Source organism: Lepidothrix coronata, unplaced genomic scaffold (genome assembly GCF_001604755.1).
Source record: "Lepidothrix coronata isolate B3197 unplaced genomic scaffold, Lepidothrix_coronata-1.0 Scaffold51, whole genome shotgun sequence".
NCBI classification, from domain to species: domain Eukaryota; kingdom Metazoa; phylum Chordata; class Aves; order Passeriformes; family Pipridae; genus Lepidothrix; species Lepidothrix coronata.
Genome location: NW_016690231.1, coordinates 5,054,221 through 5,071,883, shown reverse-complemented (window position 1 = coordinate 5,071,883; position 17,663 = coordinate 5,054,221). Strand labels below are relative to the sequence as shown.

General features: G+C 51.6%; 1 protein-coding gene across 13 annotated transcripts in view; it reads right to left on the bottom strand.

Moving 5' to 3' along the window:
• Positions 1–17,663, bottom strand: part of NCOR2 (nuclear receptor corepressor 2) — a 238,780-nt gene that overhangs the window by 79,351 nt on the left and 141,766 nt on the right. For 5 of the 13 annotated variants that reach the window (XM_017815531.1, XM_017815532.1, XM_017815538.1 and 2 more), the window contains exons 9-12: positions 10,074–10,140; positions 4,601–4,788; positions 3,252–3,348; positions 713–891 (exon numbers count right to left, since the gene is read on the bottom strand). In XM_017815531.1, coding sequence (XP_017671020.1) covers positions 713–891; positions 3,252–3,348; positions 4,601–4,788; positions 10,074–10,140 — 531 coding nt within the window. Of the gene's footprint in view, positions 1–712; positions 892–3,251; positions 3,349–4,581; positions 4,789–10,073; positions 10,141–17,663 lie in introns of those variants that run through there. The other 8 variants (XM_017815543.1, XM_017815542.1, XM_017815535.1 and 5 more) reach the window with 4 other exon arrangements.

Genomic DNA, 17,663 nt, shown 5'->3' with positions numbered 1-17,663 from the left:
TGTGAGACTGAGCTGGGGACCCCCATCTTGGCTGCCAGCACAGTGGTACCCAGGGAAGGGAACAGTCATCACCCAACTGATCTCAGCTGCTAGAGCAAAGCTGTTCCCAAGCACTGCTTGCAAACAGTAGAAAGCACCACAGCCAGAGTCTGCACGTGTCTGATGTGGGAATGCATCCATGGAAACAGCAGCCGGTGGCAAATCCAGCAGACAGCAGGATGGAGCGCTGAGGGACGGGCACCAGCTGGAAGCTGCAGCCTGAGGGGGTCCACATAGGGGGGTTGAACACTGACAGCCACGAGAATTCCCCTGGACACACAGTGCCCAAAGGATAGCATGTAAATACAGAAAGGTAATGCGTATGGAGTGTTTGGTTTCACTGGTGTTATCCATGAACTGGCTGATACAACAGGGAATGCAAAAGCAGAAAAACTTCCCATTCTCACTCTGTCGCAAGCAGCAGCTTCCCACAGCTCAGCACGCGGGCACGAACACCCCAACCATACAGCAAGGCCTGAGGTTTCTGTGCAGGTTCATCACCCTGTGCCCAGGTTCAAGGTAACACAGGGACTGTAGCTGTGTCCCTGGGGGTCAAGATAAGCCCCTGGGAAATCCATGTCTTAGCGTGCTGGGGCCCCAGCTGAAGCCCTGCACGGATCCTGTCCACGTTCCCTAAAGGCTGCACTGAGAGAGGTGTGTGGGCTGCACTCACTTTTCCCGGAAGGTCTCCTTCTCCTGTTCACTCCACATGTTCATCACCTGCCGGTCCTTGTAGACCTTCATGGGGTCATCCATGAGGCCGTTCATGTTGATGAATTTAATGCGCTGCTGGTCAGCATCGTAGAGCATGGGCGGGATGACAGCGAGCTGGCGCATCTGCTTCTCCAGGTTCTTTGGGGAAAGCAGAGAGAACAGTTGGTCAGCACCATGGGCCCGCGGGGACTGCAGGGGACAGATGTTCAAGAGGAAAAGGACAGGAGGAGGAGGAACAGGAGAATTCAAAAGCAAGCACTAGACAGCTTTATTGCTAGAGTAATTGTAAATTAAACACTGAAAGAGGCGATCACTGTCAGCCAGGAAACAATTATTCTTTCATTTTGGATTAAAAGGCTTTAAGATTCCGCATGGAAATGATTTAAGCAAAACAGGTCCTGACCATGATGAGAGACAAGTCAAGCAGTGGCACAGGGAATGCAGACCCTTTCCCAGCCATCAAACCCATGGCCACATGGAGGTTCATCCCTCCACCCAAACTGCAAAGGAAGTGGGCCAGCTCTGCAAAGCTGCCTGAATGGGTGGGCAGAGGGAGACGTCATTTCTCCCTTCCACAGGAAACCTAAATTGTTCCAGGAGGTTTCAAATGTCACTATAACGGGGCTGTAATTTCTTTTTTTTTCTTCTTACTGCAACACCCTGGGACATAATCTGATGCCTTTACTCCATCCTATGGAACACAAAGTTCATTCAGAGCCCCAGCTGCACACCAGGACAGGACAGACTGGTTTCCTTAAGTATTTGCAATTAGAGAGGCCATTGTGATGTCTCATTTGTGCCATCCTCTGCCTGAATGCAGGGACTGTCCCTTCAGCTGAGCTGCTGGTGGTTCCCCAGCACAGGTTCACCCTGCAGGGATGAAGAGGTGTTCTGGCCATCCTCTTTCATTTGCACCATCACCCTGAGTCCTCCCTGTCAACTTGAAATGGCATTGCTTAAAAAAACTTCCACCCTTGACCCAGGAAGGCCAGGTCTCCAGCGCTGTTTGTTTTAATTTACAGGCAGATGCTTGTTCCTGGGAGAACAGTAATGTCTGATCCTTCCAACAAGCTGCCTGCCTGGTACTGCTCTGCTTCCCCGCTGGGCCTGATCAGACCCCACCTCCTCTTCCTAAAGTGCAGCTCTCTACACAGACATGGACATTTCAACACATTTGATCACCTTCCTCATCCTCACTAGGACACCTCCTGTTTAGCAATTGGCTGCTCCAGATGCCTGGGGGTGTCACCTCATGGTGGGAGGTCAGAGACAGCTCGCAGCCAGAGCATTGATCCAGACAACCACAGGCTGTCCACGGCAACAGGAGAAGCCTCTGTGCTGAGCAGAGAGGCAGCTGGCAGGAGCACTGCCCGCAGCTGAGGGCACAGGGCCTCTCCCCTCGCCTGGCAGGGTCCTGGGCTGCTGAGCACTGCCAATACACCCCATCAGCCAGCAGCCAGACCACTCTCCTCTCCAGCAACGTGCTGGGACAGAGAGCTGGCCCTGCTGCCGGCAATGCTCCCCAGCTCTCACCTCCCTGCTCCTTCCAACCCTGTGAAAGAGCTGGAAGCTCCTAAGGTCTCCTCTGAGACAAGTGAAGCTGTGATTTGGGGCTCAGCAGGTGGCTATCAGGGTGGAGTTCAGCAGCACACTGCAGTAAGTTGGAGGCGATGAGCTAACGTTCCCCTTGGCCACGAACCTCTGCAGAGCCGTGAAATTTCCCTCTGCTTCCAAGATCCATGTCCTCCAGGTTGTCGCCTTAACTGGCTGAGAGCAAACTGCCTGGGATCCCAGACAGGGATCGAGCCATCGTGCACAGGCAGCAAACATCCCAGCTATGGCTGCTCTCCCCTCCCAAACATGATCTATTCACTGCAGCTCGCCTCTGTGCCAAGAGAGTGGAACCCTTGTGAAACCAGATCCAAACGAAGCCGAGGTCACGGGGATGTTTCAAGATGAATGGAGCACTCCCAGAAGATGTGGGCCAACTGGCTCACGTACAAACCATTCATTCCATAGGATTCCCCTGTGTCAAGCCACACGGCCCATTCAAAACAAAATGAAACAGAAAAACCCCTCCACCCGGCAGTCTGGGCGCCGGCTCCCTTCCCTTCCCACCTCTGCTTCCAGTATAAACCACAGCCAGGAGGTGTTTGTGGGGTGCTACCCAGGACAAGCAGCACACTGGGATTTCTCTGAGACAGCCAAATGCTGATAAACCCGACCCACTGACCACCAGCTCCACGTTTTGCTCCTGCAGAACATTGCACAGCTCCATTACATCTCTCACATCATTGGAAAGATGCTGCTGGATATTAAATGAACACCTAACTTTGGATCCTGTCCAGAAAGTGTGTTAGGCATCAGGACAACCTCCCCAACCTCGGTGTGGCCTAGATTTGGCATTTAATTTCACCATGGGACCTGGCAGTACTCTCTAGGTTTCCTTGGAGAAGACACAGGGGTGAAGAGGACAAGAAAAGATAACCTGGTCTCACCTCTTGTTCTGAGAGCCCGTCGATGATTTCTGACACCTCGTGCTCGCTGCGTGCGGCTGACATGGAGAGCCCGCCACTGCCCCTCTGTCCTACCCTGCTGGGAAAGGGCAGTGACACACTCAGGCACTGATGCTCCATTTCATAAGCAGCAAACCACGTTCAAGACAACTTTGACCTCCATAATAGCCATATCCCAATACTCCACCCAGGCCACCCCATCCCACGCTGCGGGAATGGCACCCACATTTAGGGCTCACAGTCTCAAACCACCTTCCTTACCTGTGCCAGCTTCCTGGATTGCTAGAACATAAGCACATTTCACACCCAATCGCACCCTCCCCTGTATTTTCTCCTGTTCATCCCACCATAGCAATGGCACAAAGGTGTCAATGATAGTACCGAGCCATTAGCACTGTGCCACCACATCTGGTTTGAAAATGCTCCAGGAAATTTTAAATCAAACCCATCTATTGACATCTTCCCCCCACTTCCACTATCAGCCACACATCCCAAGGAATTACAACTTTTCTTATTAAGCAGGTAAAAAATTAAAACATTTCTCAGTACCATTTCTCCCTTTCTGTTTAAGATAAAATAAAGCCATCAATTAGGAAGTTTGGACCCATCCAATTGTTAGTGGGGCACAAGGATGGGAAGCTGGCAGTCAGTTTGGATTCTGCACACATCAGGTGTCCCCAGGCAAGATCCCAGGGCTGAAATGTGAAGGACAGGGAGTTTTCAGCAAAAAGGGTGGAGATCATGAAATCGTGTCTCCTCCTGGCAAGAAACATTGTGACCTCAGTTGCACTTCCAATGAGGAGAGGAAAACGGACAGGGGCTGGGAGAGACAGGGGACATCCCTTCCAGTGACATTTTGCTCCCTTCATATAATTTGCAGCCATTCCAATAGCCTCTGCAGATGTTTCTTCTCCCTGCCCATGCTCCCATCAAAGCATGTGCATGTATTAAATCATCAACATGACCAAATGCATCTGCAAGTCTCATACAACTGAATTTGGGCCCATCAGCAAGGTAGGAATTAGCGCTGTCCTGGCCATGTGGCCAGCACAAGGGAGCTGCCCCTGGCTCCAACGTGGCCAGCTGGGAGATCAGCAGCAGAGGTGAGACAGGCAGTCACATTCCTAACATTTGTCCTTCTTTTGGCTCTGTGCTGAGCCACCCTGGGGGAAAAAGCAGCAAGGCTGTTTGTCTGCTGGCTTCTGCCTTTGACCAGAGAGGGAGAAAAGGGACTGACAACCATCCCAGCCCACTCCTCCCACAAGCAAATCCCACACCCATTCCCAAAGAAAAAAGAAAGGCTGTCTGATACCAGCTCAGCCCCTTCCTACCGCTTCTCCTCTAACCTCTGCATGCGCTCTTGCAGTTCCCGCTGCTTCCGGATCTCCGGGAATTGCTTCTCATAGTATTCCCGCACTTTGCTCTCTTTGGCACGGCGCCGGGGGTTATTTTCGATGCGCTCCACTTTTTTTTCCCAGGCCTCCATCAGCTGGTCATAGCGCTGGCAAAACTTCTGTTCCTGAAAGGGCAGAGGGAGAGAGGGGTCTCAGAGAAGTGCCTGGGAAGGGCAGCTCCTCCAGGCCTGGCCCTCCATGGCTGCTCAGGCTGAGAATGAGTCATGTTGCTTAAAGAAATACAGTTTATTAGGGCATGGACGTGCTCCAGGGTAGGGGACCAACCCAAGGGTGAATTCTCAAAACAGGCCATCAGTTACCCTCAGGCTCTTCCCTTCCAGACCCAACATCTTTAGTGGAACCATGATTCTCATCCAGCATGACTTTTCCCACCCCCCCACACCTTCTGCCTGAGCATCCTCTGGAGCATTAGGTGCTTGATTCAGCAACCAAAGCCCCTGTGCTGGGGAGGGACCCCTGCTCCATGAACCAGGAGAGAGCACAGTGCCTGCCTGAGTCCACTGAGCCAAAAGGGACTGAAACCTGGCCTTGGGAGGAGGCACAGGGGGCAGGAGAGCAGGTCCCCACTATGTGAACAGGGTGTGAAGGGCAGTAATTTTGGAGCTGCCAGCAAACCATGCTGGGCAGAGGCTTGCCATGGTGCCCACAGCTGGGCACTCCTTCCCACACACACACACACCAGCTCCAGTGCTCACAGCTCTGTGCTGGCAATGCTGATGGGACTGGGGCCATGGGGCAGCTCCATGCATGGCCCTGTCTCCCCAAAATCAAGAGCCAGGCACCCAGCCCCTGTCCAAGGCCATACATTGTGGTAGCCTGGCCACAGTGTGATGCCCCGCAGCTCCTACACCACCCTAGAAACCAAAAGTATTTTTCCATCTGATGCTCTTCCTTTTTGGCCCAGGAACAGGACAAGCACATCCCCACTGACAGCAAACCCAGGCTCCAACAAAACGTGGCACTGCAAGAGGTTTCCACACCATATCCCCCTCGGTGACATCCTCATAGCACATCCACCCAGTCACCCACCAGGTCCAGCTCTGCATTTCTGCCAAGTATTTATGGGACCAGCCTGGTAACTTTGAAATACGATTTGCAACACAAATGAGCCTCCTCCCACCCTCCACCCCCCCGAAATCACTCCTCCCTCTTCCGGACACACTCCCGCTGGAGGAGAACGCCCACAGACAGGTGAGGTCCATACTGGGGAGACGCCTGTCTGGTCCCCGACAGCTGCTGCACTGGCAGCAGTGATGGTGCCCAGCCTCATGTGAGAGCAGCTGGGTGACCAGAGGGGATTTAAGGTTTCATTTTGAGACAGACAAATGCCTTCCAAGCCCCAAATCAGGAAGTGAAAGCAGATGTCGCTGTAACGGCAAACCCCAGGTCGCTCCTAACCCTGACACTGCTTTCCAGAACGGGCAGCTCAGCACTGCACTGGCACCGCAGCAGAGACCAGGGGAGTCTGGATTTCAAAGAAATAAACTCATCTCTTGCCACCACTGCCCCACAACCGGAAGGAAGTCTGAGGCTGCAAGATTTCCCTGCTGCACTCTACTCTTGCCCCGCTTGCTCTCGGCCACCAAGAAAAATTGAGAGAGGTAAAAAACACCCCCAAACCGATGGAAACACCTGATTCCAGGTCAGGAGGCAGCTGGGTTACCCCCAAGCTGGGTCAGTTGTACTGTGGACACCAAGCGCCAGCAGCTCCACAGCCCATCACTGGTGTCAAGCACCCACAGCAACTGGTAGCCAGCATCATGCTGATCATGGCACGTGGGTTTGGTCCAGCCATCCTGGACCTGGCACCAATTCAAGCACAGCAGCATGTCTTTGATCTTTGTGGCCTTTTGGAGGTACCTCAACAATAATGTGAGGCAGACAAAGCACCTCCATCCCCAGAGCTGAGCCAGATTAACACTTTCCCCTGAAAATAAATCAATTCCCTTTTGCATGCCTGGAGCCAGAGACTGTCCTGACTTGCACGGATGCACAGGAGATGCTTGGGTTTCATCAGGAGCTAAAGGAAACAGTCAAAAGATGAAAGTGAGGAATGAGAACAAAAATTAAAATGCCCTAAAAGCCAACATGGGGAATCTCGTGCTGCGGGTGAGGAGCTACAGGTAACACCAACAGCCCGCGGCAGCTCGGAAAAATCACAGCTGCTGCGTTTTAACCCCTCCCAAAGCGATGCCATCAGCCCCCTGAAAATGAGAGCTCCCACCCTGCCAGTAAATCTGCTACATCCTCCTGCTTTCAGAGCATCGCATTTGGGAAGAGGCTAAAAATACCCTGCAAAGTTTATGAAGCCTCAGCACCAGGAGGCAGCCGGTGCCTGGTGCTGTGTGCCAGCCTGCGGCACGGCCGGGGGAGAGCCCAGCACGAGGGCTTGGTCTGCTGAGAAGCCTCAAGGCTTTGAAGGGTTTGTCATTCCCAGTGGGAATGAGCCAGTGCTGGGTCCCGCAGAGCCACCTGGCATGGCCCTGGCTGCTTCACAGCCGGTGGGGTGGCTCTTCTTCCTCCTTTTCCTCCACTCCTTGGAACAACTCGACAAAAGCTTTATCCAGAGTTCCTGTTTTAAGGAACTGGCATTTGCAGATGGCAAAAGCAGCATCCACGTCACACTGCTGTATCCCCAGCAGCTCACACCTTGGCAGCAGGGCAGCAGTACCAAAGCTCCCCCCTCACAGCTCAGCCTTCCTGAGCATGGCTTTGCAATGGACCATCTGAGCATTTCCTTGATGCCCCTTCCCATCACGGAGCAGAGAGATCCTTCCTGCCCCACAAACTTCAAACCCCTCTGCAGCAGAGCTGGGATGCTGCATACCCATCCAGTGCTTTTTGCTCCAGCTGGGACACACACTCCCTGCAATCACTTGCATCCTTCAAAAGTGAAGATTTCAGGCACCTTACAGCACTGTGAACTCCCCAGATCTTCACAGCTCCATCACCAGGAGAAGCTCTCGGTCAGAACAGAAGCAATTTTTCCTTCTCGAAGCATCCTCTGAGCAGTCCTAAGCAAGCAAGTCCATTCCTGAGCAACCATCTGTGCTGGCTTTTAGCATCGGTGCTTCCTCTGCTCCCCTTCCTGGCTGGACTCGCCAGCCCATCGGCCTCTCAATCACACCAGTAAGTGATAGTGAGCCAAATCGGACCTGACATGCGTATCTAAAAATGGATGGATAGTAACGCCGCCGTAGCAGCTGAAGGCAGTTTGTGGGCTGTGCCAAGCCCGAGCCCTCCCGCAGCCCACGCTCTCGCAGCTCCAGGGAATGGAGCAGCTCTTTGGAGGGGAGGAGAAGAGTGAAGGTGACAGGAGGAACCAGTCCAATTCCTATGCAAGCCCCATGGTTTTGTTCCCTTGGCTGATGGAGATGTACCTCTCACACCCAGAACAACTCCCTTCCCCATTCCCTCCCTGCGGCATCACCCCGATGGCAATTAAAAGTCTTCTGCTGTGTTGACCTCAGTGGAGGCAGGAGGAAGCCCTGCAGATCCCCTGGGATGGGGCTGTGAGGGCTGGACCCTGCAGGGACCGAGCTCTGACCCTGCTCCAGCCGGCCCCAGGCAGCGACAATACCCCAGAAAGTAAAAGAGCCAGAAAGAAATGCTGGCACGTAGATGGGCTTTGCTAAAAATAGGGTCTGCTACAAAATAGGCAGAAAAATAGCTAAGCATACCCATTTTGCAAACAGAATCAGCAAATGTATTCACTTTGCAAATTCAGCAACCGTATGTTGCCTATTTTGTAGAATAGGCAAAATGCTTCCCTAAACTGAAAAATCCCCTTTCAAGGACACTGAATAAACCGGCTGGCAGAAATTCACCTATTTTGCATGACAGGCGACTTTACTGCGAGTCGTATTTTAGGAACTGTGCTCTTGCAGCCTAATTAAGCCTTTTCCCCCAGCTCCTTGATATCCACCCAGAGCAACTCACTCTAGGTTTAGCACAGTAACTGGCCATTTCCACCAGAAAGCAGCTCTCAGGCGCTTCCCTCCTGATTCCAGTAAAACTGCACGATGCTTTGCAATCCCTGTTTTGAGGAAGGGAATATTGATCCGCTTCCCACCACGGAGAAGTCCTCAGCTGTGCCAGGAGAGGTGCCCTGAGTAGTACCCAACTGCCACACCACATCCTGTTGAAGGTATAAGCCCTGTCACCCCTCGCTAGAGACCTGGAAGAAGTTTTATCATGGAAAAGTCTAAATGAACATGTATTTGGACACAAATGGGAGACACGATCATTCCTATGGAGTACAGTATCTATGGCTTTTGGAAGACTGCTACAAAATGAGGAAAAAGCAAAGCATGGGAAAGAAAAGGAACATGTCTCTATTCACCATAAATAAGAAAATAATGCGATTACTGGCTCAGAAATGCCTGTCTTGAAAGCTACTTTTAAAGCCAGAGCTTTCAAACCACTTTCCAGGCTTGTTATTTTGAATTTTTCCAACAATTCCTCCCAGTTGGAGTACTTCTGTCCAAAACCACCCCAAAGGCATTGAGAAAACCTGCACCATTGGCAATACCAAACACTAGCACCAGCACCTGAGCCTGTCCCAGAACAGAAACACCAAGTCAGGAGACGTCGTTTCCATCTTCCACGTGAAACGTGAAGCCCTCCACCACGAGCTGAATCACCCATCACCAAAAGCCACCACAAAATTCACCTTCCTGGTGGGGGCAGTTGGTTGTTCTGGCATTTACCCTTCTGTGCTGATTCTGCTTCCCAACTCCTGCCAGCAATGACCACAACTGTCAGCACCAAAAACGTATAAATTCTGTGAAACCCACTTGAACCTTCTCCCCTGCTTACTGGGGACCTGCAACAAATGCCTTTGAAGCCCCATAATCACTCCCATCTTGCCCCTTACCTAACCAAGACCCATTTCCTTAAAGGACACCAAAACTCTTTCGCGAGCAAAGCTACCTAGAAACAAACTGGCGTGGGGATTGGATTTTGTTTTAAACCACAAATTCCTACAATTGCTCTGTGGTCAGCTGGAAGGAGTCAGAGCAGCCTCCAGACCATTTATCGGAAGCAGAGTCAGCTTGTTTCACACCTCTCTTAGGGTTCAATTACTCACAAAATAGACATTTATGCTGTGAATAGGCTTTCTGAGATCAGCGATGGGCTCCGCTGTGATTAAGCCAACCCCACATGTTTGCTCTGTGGGGGGCACTTGCGCAGGGAGGTACTGCCTGCAGCAGGATCAGGGACTTCTACTTCACATCCATGTTATTTTGAGCAGAAGAGATTCCACAGCAATGCAACAGGCAAAGTACCGAGCACCAGCACCTCTCTGCTGGAAATCATCCTTTTCTCTCTCACTTAATAAATTACACGGCTTTATACGTATAAAATAAGGTCTAAGGGAATCACTCACCCACTGTTTGCGTGCATGATTTCTCCTCTTAAAGTACAAAATTAACTTTTTCCGCATTGCCTGGTTTCTGTAAAGAGAGAAAAAAAGATGAGATCCGATTAAAGAGGAGGCTAAAATACACAGCCTGGCTTTCCCCCCCTCCCAAAGCAGTTTGCAACACAGTTTCCACCTTAACTCGGAATTACATCAACTTCAGAGCAGCAAATGCTGTTATCTGGGAACTCACACCAGCTTAGAGAAAGACAAACAAACCCTCCGACATAGGGAACCTCGCCCACATCTGTTGACGTAGACTAAGGTTCAGAACTAAATCCATAAACTCCCAATTCTGTGAACCTTCCCTGTTTGCTCAGCATCGTACGCAGGCAGACACTCAGCTCTGCATCTACCAATGGGTCAGGTAGTTTCTTCATTATTTTTACACGTTGATCTGCAAAGCCCCAGTGGGTTCTCAAGAGTTGGGGGGCTCAGGCCAAGCTCTGCATGGCAGGAGGTGACCCCCCCCAAGCACCCCAGTGTCTAGGGCCAGCAGTGATGGGGCTGTCGGTGCACACGTGCTCCCAAAGGGTTGTTCAGCCTGGGGCTCCAAGGTGAAGCCTCCTGCATAAGGAGGCAGGATCACAGCAGGGCTTGCAGCACTTATCTCCTGACCTCTTGCTTCCTTGGAGTCGTGCCCAACAAAGCTGCAAACAACCAGCCACGAGAGCTCAGCCACTTGCAGAATTAGGACCTCAAGGGAGAAACCAGCCACCGCAACCCCAGTGTCTGCCCAGACACCACCCTGCTTTCTTCTTCTTTCTAAAGGCAGCATGAAATAACTGCTCAAACAGAAACAGCATCAGAGGTGAACGGAGCTGGAAAGGCTGCAGGAGCTCCCAGAGCCCGCACAAGCCCCAGAGCTGAGCTCCTGTGGCTGTTTCTGTTACTAATATTCACAGCAATAAAATCTCTAGGTAAAAGGTACAGATCAGGGGCAAAGGAGTTTCCTTAAGTCTTCTATCCCGATTAAAGGCAGAGCTGCAGTGTGTAATTACTGATCAGGAGCTTAGCAGTCTCATGTAGGCATGTTCTGTGGGATTTACCCGACTGAAGAGACACCCTTGCTGCTTCCTCATTCCCCTCCTGCCTGGCTAGCGGGAAGGGAAAAACCACCCTCCTCTCCCTATAAATCCCTCAGCCTAATCAGCAGCAAACAGGACTGTTTGGGAAGGGGCAGAGGGTTCAGCTCACTGAGAGAGGAAGTGGGGGCAGTCCTGGCTAAATTTAGGGATGGAGAACATCACAGAAAGCATCAACATTTTTCCCTTTTTTAACTCTCTTCTGGCTACACCACTGAACCATGCACTGGCACACACAAGAATGACAATGATCCCACAGCAAGCACTGTACTGGGAAACACAGGTCCCTCCAGACCACTGCTGAGGCTGTACCTCTGCACTGGCAGCATGCTGGGGGATCCCATCCCACAGGCATGTGAGCAGCCTTGGGTGAGGGGGCCTTCAACCAGGACCACCTCAGAAATCAAGTACGCTGCTAGAGGAAAGGCAGCAGGATTCAGGACAGGGATAACCCCTTCTCCAGCACAGCAGAGTCACATTCAGCTTTGTGACCTCTTTTTAGTTCATCAAGGAGGAAACTCATCAGGCTTGATTCTTCAGGTAAGGGATGAACAAAGAGTCCCTGACGACTGCCTGAGCTGCACCATATCTTCATTCCCTTTGCCTCTGCCTTCAACCCTTTGATGCAAAAACAGACCTTGATTTCCAAGGCAGTGCTAGCAAGCAGTGCTCATACCAACAGAAAACACCAGCTACCAGCAGGGAACAAGCTCCCATGTCCCCAGCTAGAGCCACACCAAATCCCTGTGCACTCCCGATTCCAGGCAGCATCCACATCAGCAGAAGGCACAGCCAAGTGACGGAGCTGGAGGCTCCTGCAGACCTGACACATGGATCCACAAACGGTTTTCTGAGTGAGGGCTTGAGTAGCAAGCTACATCCTTTGATTCTGTTTCAGGAATCAAAGTGGCATTGATCACTGGGGGAGGAAAAACCAAATAAACCCACGCACGGGGCACTTTCTGCCTTTGCTCTTGTTTGACATGTTTTTACGAGAGACCCACTGCTGTTGTGGGCTGCACTATGAAGCCCAAAGGCCACCTTGTTAGACATGTTTATAACTGTTGCTGCTGCCAAAGGCTTTTCCCTCTGGATCACACAACAGCACCACCTTTTGTTTCTGCCTGTGTGGGGCATCCATGGAGGAGCCTCAAAGGGGGTCGCAGGTGACTGGCTGAGCTACACCTCACTGCTCATCTTGGTGCAAACAGCATTCACCTGCCTTTAAAGGTGAGGGAAACTGAGGCACAGAGTTGCAGTAACATCTGCCCACCTGTGCAGGGAGGGAGGCATGAGAAACGAGGAGCAGGATAATGCTGTGCTGAATGCTCCAGAGCATCCATCTCCAGACACACAGGTAAGGTCCATCCAGCAGCATCCACCACCTGTTTGTCAGCCCCAGCTCCTCACACGCTCCTGCATCCCTTCATGTTGCACACAGAGAGCTTTCATCACCGGCCCCAGCGCCGTGTGGTGCCACAGCAGGCAGCAAACCCCACAGAGACCCCGTCGGACAGATTTCCTTCCACGGCTTCAGCTCTGTGCGAACAAGCTCCGACGGGTCACTGTGCCCAACAGACACATTCTGGTTATTTGTTTGTTTATTCCAATTCTAACAGAGGCTCTAACACAGAGAAATCGCTGGGGTGACAAGCATGCATGGGGATGGTTCCCAAGAAGGGGTCATGGATTGTCCCCTGGGGCCAGCCCAGCTACATCAACCTCTGCTCTCCCCCCCCCGTCAGCCTGGGTGACATCGAGGAACAACGCGGACTTTGACACACTGCTGCTGGATCTGCCGCTCAAGTTCTCGGAAAAAAGGAGCGTAAATGAAGGAAATTAGCAGCTCTAATGCAGCTGATGTGTTGCCTTGAGTTGTGCATCATGGCTGACCTTGAAAGTGCTAATACAGGCAAAGGCTTAATGGCTCTGCAGCTGCAAAAATCAGGAATGCCTTGAAAGCTGGTGTATGTTTACCACCACCCAGGCTGAGGTAATCAAAGAGTGAAAGGATTAAAACAACAACAAACCCCCTCATGCCCTGAATGTTTTTGCCACTTTATCTTTTTTTTGTTTTGTTTTGTTTTTGCATAAGGTCAACCTTTCAAAGGTTAATACAATCTCGGTAAATATAAATAGGCTTCACAGTTTATCTTGCTACATGTACTGCTGTTACTTAGAAACCGTTTGCAGGGAGGTTAATTCGGGCCACATGTCTCCGAAGCACACACTGTGCTCCCTGGGCAAATCACCGAGCCGAGCACAACCGCTGCGGCACAGGCGGGGAAGGTGAGGGCTGTCTGCTGGGAGTCGGGCACGGATGTAACCCCTGTGGAGCGGCACATGGGAAAGGTCGCTCGTGCGAGGTGCCAACCCTCCTCCATCCTCCATCCTCCTCCTCCCCAGCCCGTGGTTTTCTGGGGCACAAGAAAAGCATCACGGATGGAGACCTGAACCGCAGAGAGGTGAAGAAATCAGGCGGCTCCCAGGCAGGAGGAATCGAGGCTCCTTAGATAAAGCAACAGTGACTCTTGTGGGCAGTTTTAAGTATTGCTGGGCTGGCACGTCACACCACGCCGGGTGGGGAGAACATGCGAGCTCCCTGCCCTGTCCTCGGCGGTGTCCGTAAGGACAGGGCAAGCTGGGAAAGACACAGAGCCCGCCCAGCTTCTGGTGAGCTGGTGTTTGGAGCCTGCCAGATGGCACATCCTCATCCTTGTGGTCAACGATTCATCTAATGGATGGTGCCCACCTGCATTCCTGACTTCCCTGTGGCTGGGGGCTCCCTGGTGTACCCACGGGGTAGGACCTTGCTTCTGGTGCAGCTTCACACAGCATCCCCCAGCACCGGCTGCCATTTCCCACTCGCCTGCTTCAGAGCAGCCCCAGTCTAACATTTCCCTCTGAAGGCAGCTCTCCTCCAGGGTTAGGACATAACATGCAGTTACCTTCTCCATGACAAAAGCTATTCCAGCCCTTTGGTCACCAGAGGAGCTTATCCTGCAACTTCTCTGCTCCTCTGCAGGGAGCAGGAGACGAGCCAGTGTGGGTCATGCACCACAGCCTTCTCCAGAGAGACAATGACCATGTGAGCTCCTGCAGATGCCAGGCACAGAGTTGCCTCCAGACAGCCCAGGAAGCAGGATTCACACACTGTCTATACTCTTGGGTGAGATTCTGCAAGAGGTTTTTATCCTCGTATAACTCATCCTCACCTCCCAGCCACACTGCCCTGACTGGCGAGCCCACACCAGAGCAGGATTCTTGGAGCCAGCCTCCAAACCGCTGAGTGAAACCCATCTCCCTCCCCGAACAAAGCAAAGTGAGCCCTGTGGGAGCAGCCGCTTCCACCTTCACTGGCTTGGCCCAAGGTTGTTTTTGTTTTATGGCTTTCACAATGGAGCCAGTTAGGGAGAGAACCTGTAACTCCGACTTTTGAGTTACTTGGCTCAGATCCACACGAATTACTTGGACACGATCCTTCCGGAGGCTGCGATACTAAAAGGATGTGCGTGCACACAGGCGTGTCGGTGCTGGTGTGTACCCACGTGTGGACACTGCCAAAGCCCTGGGATAAGGCTCCCAAAGGATACAAAGAGCCAATGCACTGCGGCACACCTGGCCGAGCCCGCCAAGACCTTCAGCCGGTGCAAGACGAGATGAAAGGAAGTTTGATATTTGAGCAAAACTAATCAGGGGTATTTAATTACACAGGAACGTCTTTCATCAAACAGCCAAGGCAAACAAAGTAGGGACCAAGCTGCAAAGAGCAATGGGAAGGAGGCAGCGAGCAGCTGGCAACGCCACTGTACAGTGAGATGGATCACGCAGGCAAGGGTAGGAAACGGAGGAAGCTCCTGGCAACTCCAGCCAAACAAAGCACAGGGAGATGAGGGATCTGCAAATCAGGGGACCCGAGGAGCACAGCAAGAACACTCTGAGGTGAAACCAGCCAAGAGGCAATGGAGACCAAAACAGTTCTGTCCCCCCTGGTGAGGCGGCTCCTGTTCATCACTGGCATCAGGATCCCAAGCCGCAGCTCAGGGCAGTCACTGACTCCCTGTAGCCACAGGACGCCCCGCAGTGAGGGCAGGGAGTAGGTCACCCTGTTCACGGGTCACCGCACGCGTTCCCTTGCTCGCTCTGAAGCGGCTGGAGCACGTGGCTCCAGCTGCTAACACACTGTAACCTACTAACCCCACAGCAGGGCACGCTCCTGGAAAGCCAGCTGTTTGGAGCAGTCCCTTCCAATATTCAGCAATGTTTTTCTGGGGAAGAAAAGGGAAGCAGATCTTTAGTTAATTTACCCCAGAGCCCTTGAGCACTGGGATGGGCTAAGCCCCCAGCACTATTGTGCCTCCGAGAGCAGAGTGGCAGAGGTTCATAACTCTGGATGTACAGTGAGGCAGGCTGTTTGTGCTCAGAAACAATGCTCAGGAGAAAGCAGCCACCCCAAGGTCTCCCAGCCTCTCAAATCATGTCCTCTGCAGCTCCAAACTGCACTCAGCATTGGAGGTCCAAACTCAGCACTGTAACTCGTGAAGCAGTTTATGCTGTTAATTCACTGGTTCACACACTGAGGCCAGTGAGATGCTCCAAGGAGGAGATGCCTTGGCAAACACGGGCACCTTGTTAGCAGAGCTTGCACTGGCCAGACCCCCAGCACTGCCTGCCCTGACCCTGAGCCATCTCCTTGTGAAGGTGCTCGAGTGATCCCTTGGGCAGCAGCTACATCCACAACCACAGTTCCTAACACCAGATGAGAAATTCCTGCCCATCCCCTTTAGCACCTATGAGCTCAGGACCAAAATGAGACAAATGCAAGTGGAGAAGCACTTCTGGTCATCAGTCAGGCACCCGTCCTATGCCTCTGTCTTCCCCTGAAGCCCAAGTTGACACTGAAAGTCCAAATGCTGCAAGATAGTCCCCCCAAAACCAGTACTGGCTTTTCACTAGCAGGAGGAAGAAGCAGAAGGTTGCAGTGTGTGTCTCCATCATTTAGTAATTCATCACCAGGTAATGCTGCTGCCTTGGTGCATGCCAGTAGAGAATAAAAGAGATGAGAAACCTTGAATGGGATGAGCAGGGAGCTGCTAGGTGAATTTCTAATGAGGAAAATGTCTACAAGCACTAATAAAAAGACCTGAAAGAGAATGCATTAGTAATGACAGGGTTTGAAAGAACATTTGTGTTACATGTCAGGCTTCAGCTATGAATTTAGAGGCAATCCAGTGCTACTAAATCCCCTAAACAGCAAGTAATGAAAAGATGTTAAATTTCCCAACGTGACAAGTGATTTTGAAAGCCACAGTTGTGAGACTTTCAGAAGAAAGCTGTTCTGCTCTTTCGGGGGGGGGGGCATTTAGAAAACAAAAAGATATTCAGAAGCCCCGAAACCTCTCTTAAAATCCTCACTTCAGATTTTGATCCTGCAGAGCCAAAGTTCCCCCCCTCTCCCTGAGAAGCTCTCAGCTACAGACAGCAATCCAAATGTGCAAATATTAACAGTACACTCAGCGCTGCTGCCACTGGATCTGGACACATTAGAAAAGCCAAATCACACCAAGCTCTCAATCTGTTTTAACTTTGCACTCAGACCCTGGTTCTCCAACACTTCTCCAAGCATCTCAAGGGGATGCAGCCTGGTTTCACCCTGATGTTCCTGAATTTCAATGTAACAGCAAGGAGAAGCTCTCAAAGGGAAGGTTTAAAGCAAACCCTGTGAACAGCACCTTGCACACACTTACCCTGGGCTCTTCATTTTTCCTTTTCTGTGCTTTTTCAAAGCTCAGAAGCTCACATTTTGCTTTCAAATACAAATCTCACAGAAGATGATTGCAAGATGACTGCTTTGGGAAAGGGGGGAGGAGAGTCCTACCAGGCTGTTTTTCATGGCTGACCGAGCAGGAATCTCCCGCCGTAGAGACGAAGGCCCCCTTGGAGACTATCTCTCCTAACAGACAGCAGGTAATTGATCCTGCTCATGTGAACAACATCTTGTCATTTTTCAAACACTTGGAGGAAAGAAGGTTAATATCTTTGGAGCCAGGAGTCTGGGGAATACGTAAAGTCACTACCGTGGCAGGGTGGGAAGGGCATCTCTCATCCTTGTACATCCATCTGGCAAAGCACTGACATAAGAGATCTTGACCAGATGCACTGGTGCTTCACTGGTGCACCAGTAAGTGCCTTCTGCATTTGTTGTATTTCATCAAAATGTAAAAAAAGGGTCTTTGTAACCTCTTCAACTGATGCAGAATTACTCAAGTGGTCTCCAGTTGTGTTCAGGGCTGTGACTCATCTTGAAGGAACTTGTTGGTCTGTTGCAAAGCCAAAAAATTTTCACCTTGAAAAACAGCCAGGGACAAGCCAGCTACAGGGGCAAAGCTCACCCCATCCCTAGGAAATGAGGGCACTAAACACCGTCTTGCTCTCTTCTTTCCTGACGAGAGAGCGGCAGAGCCCTTCCCTC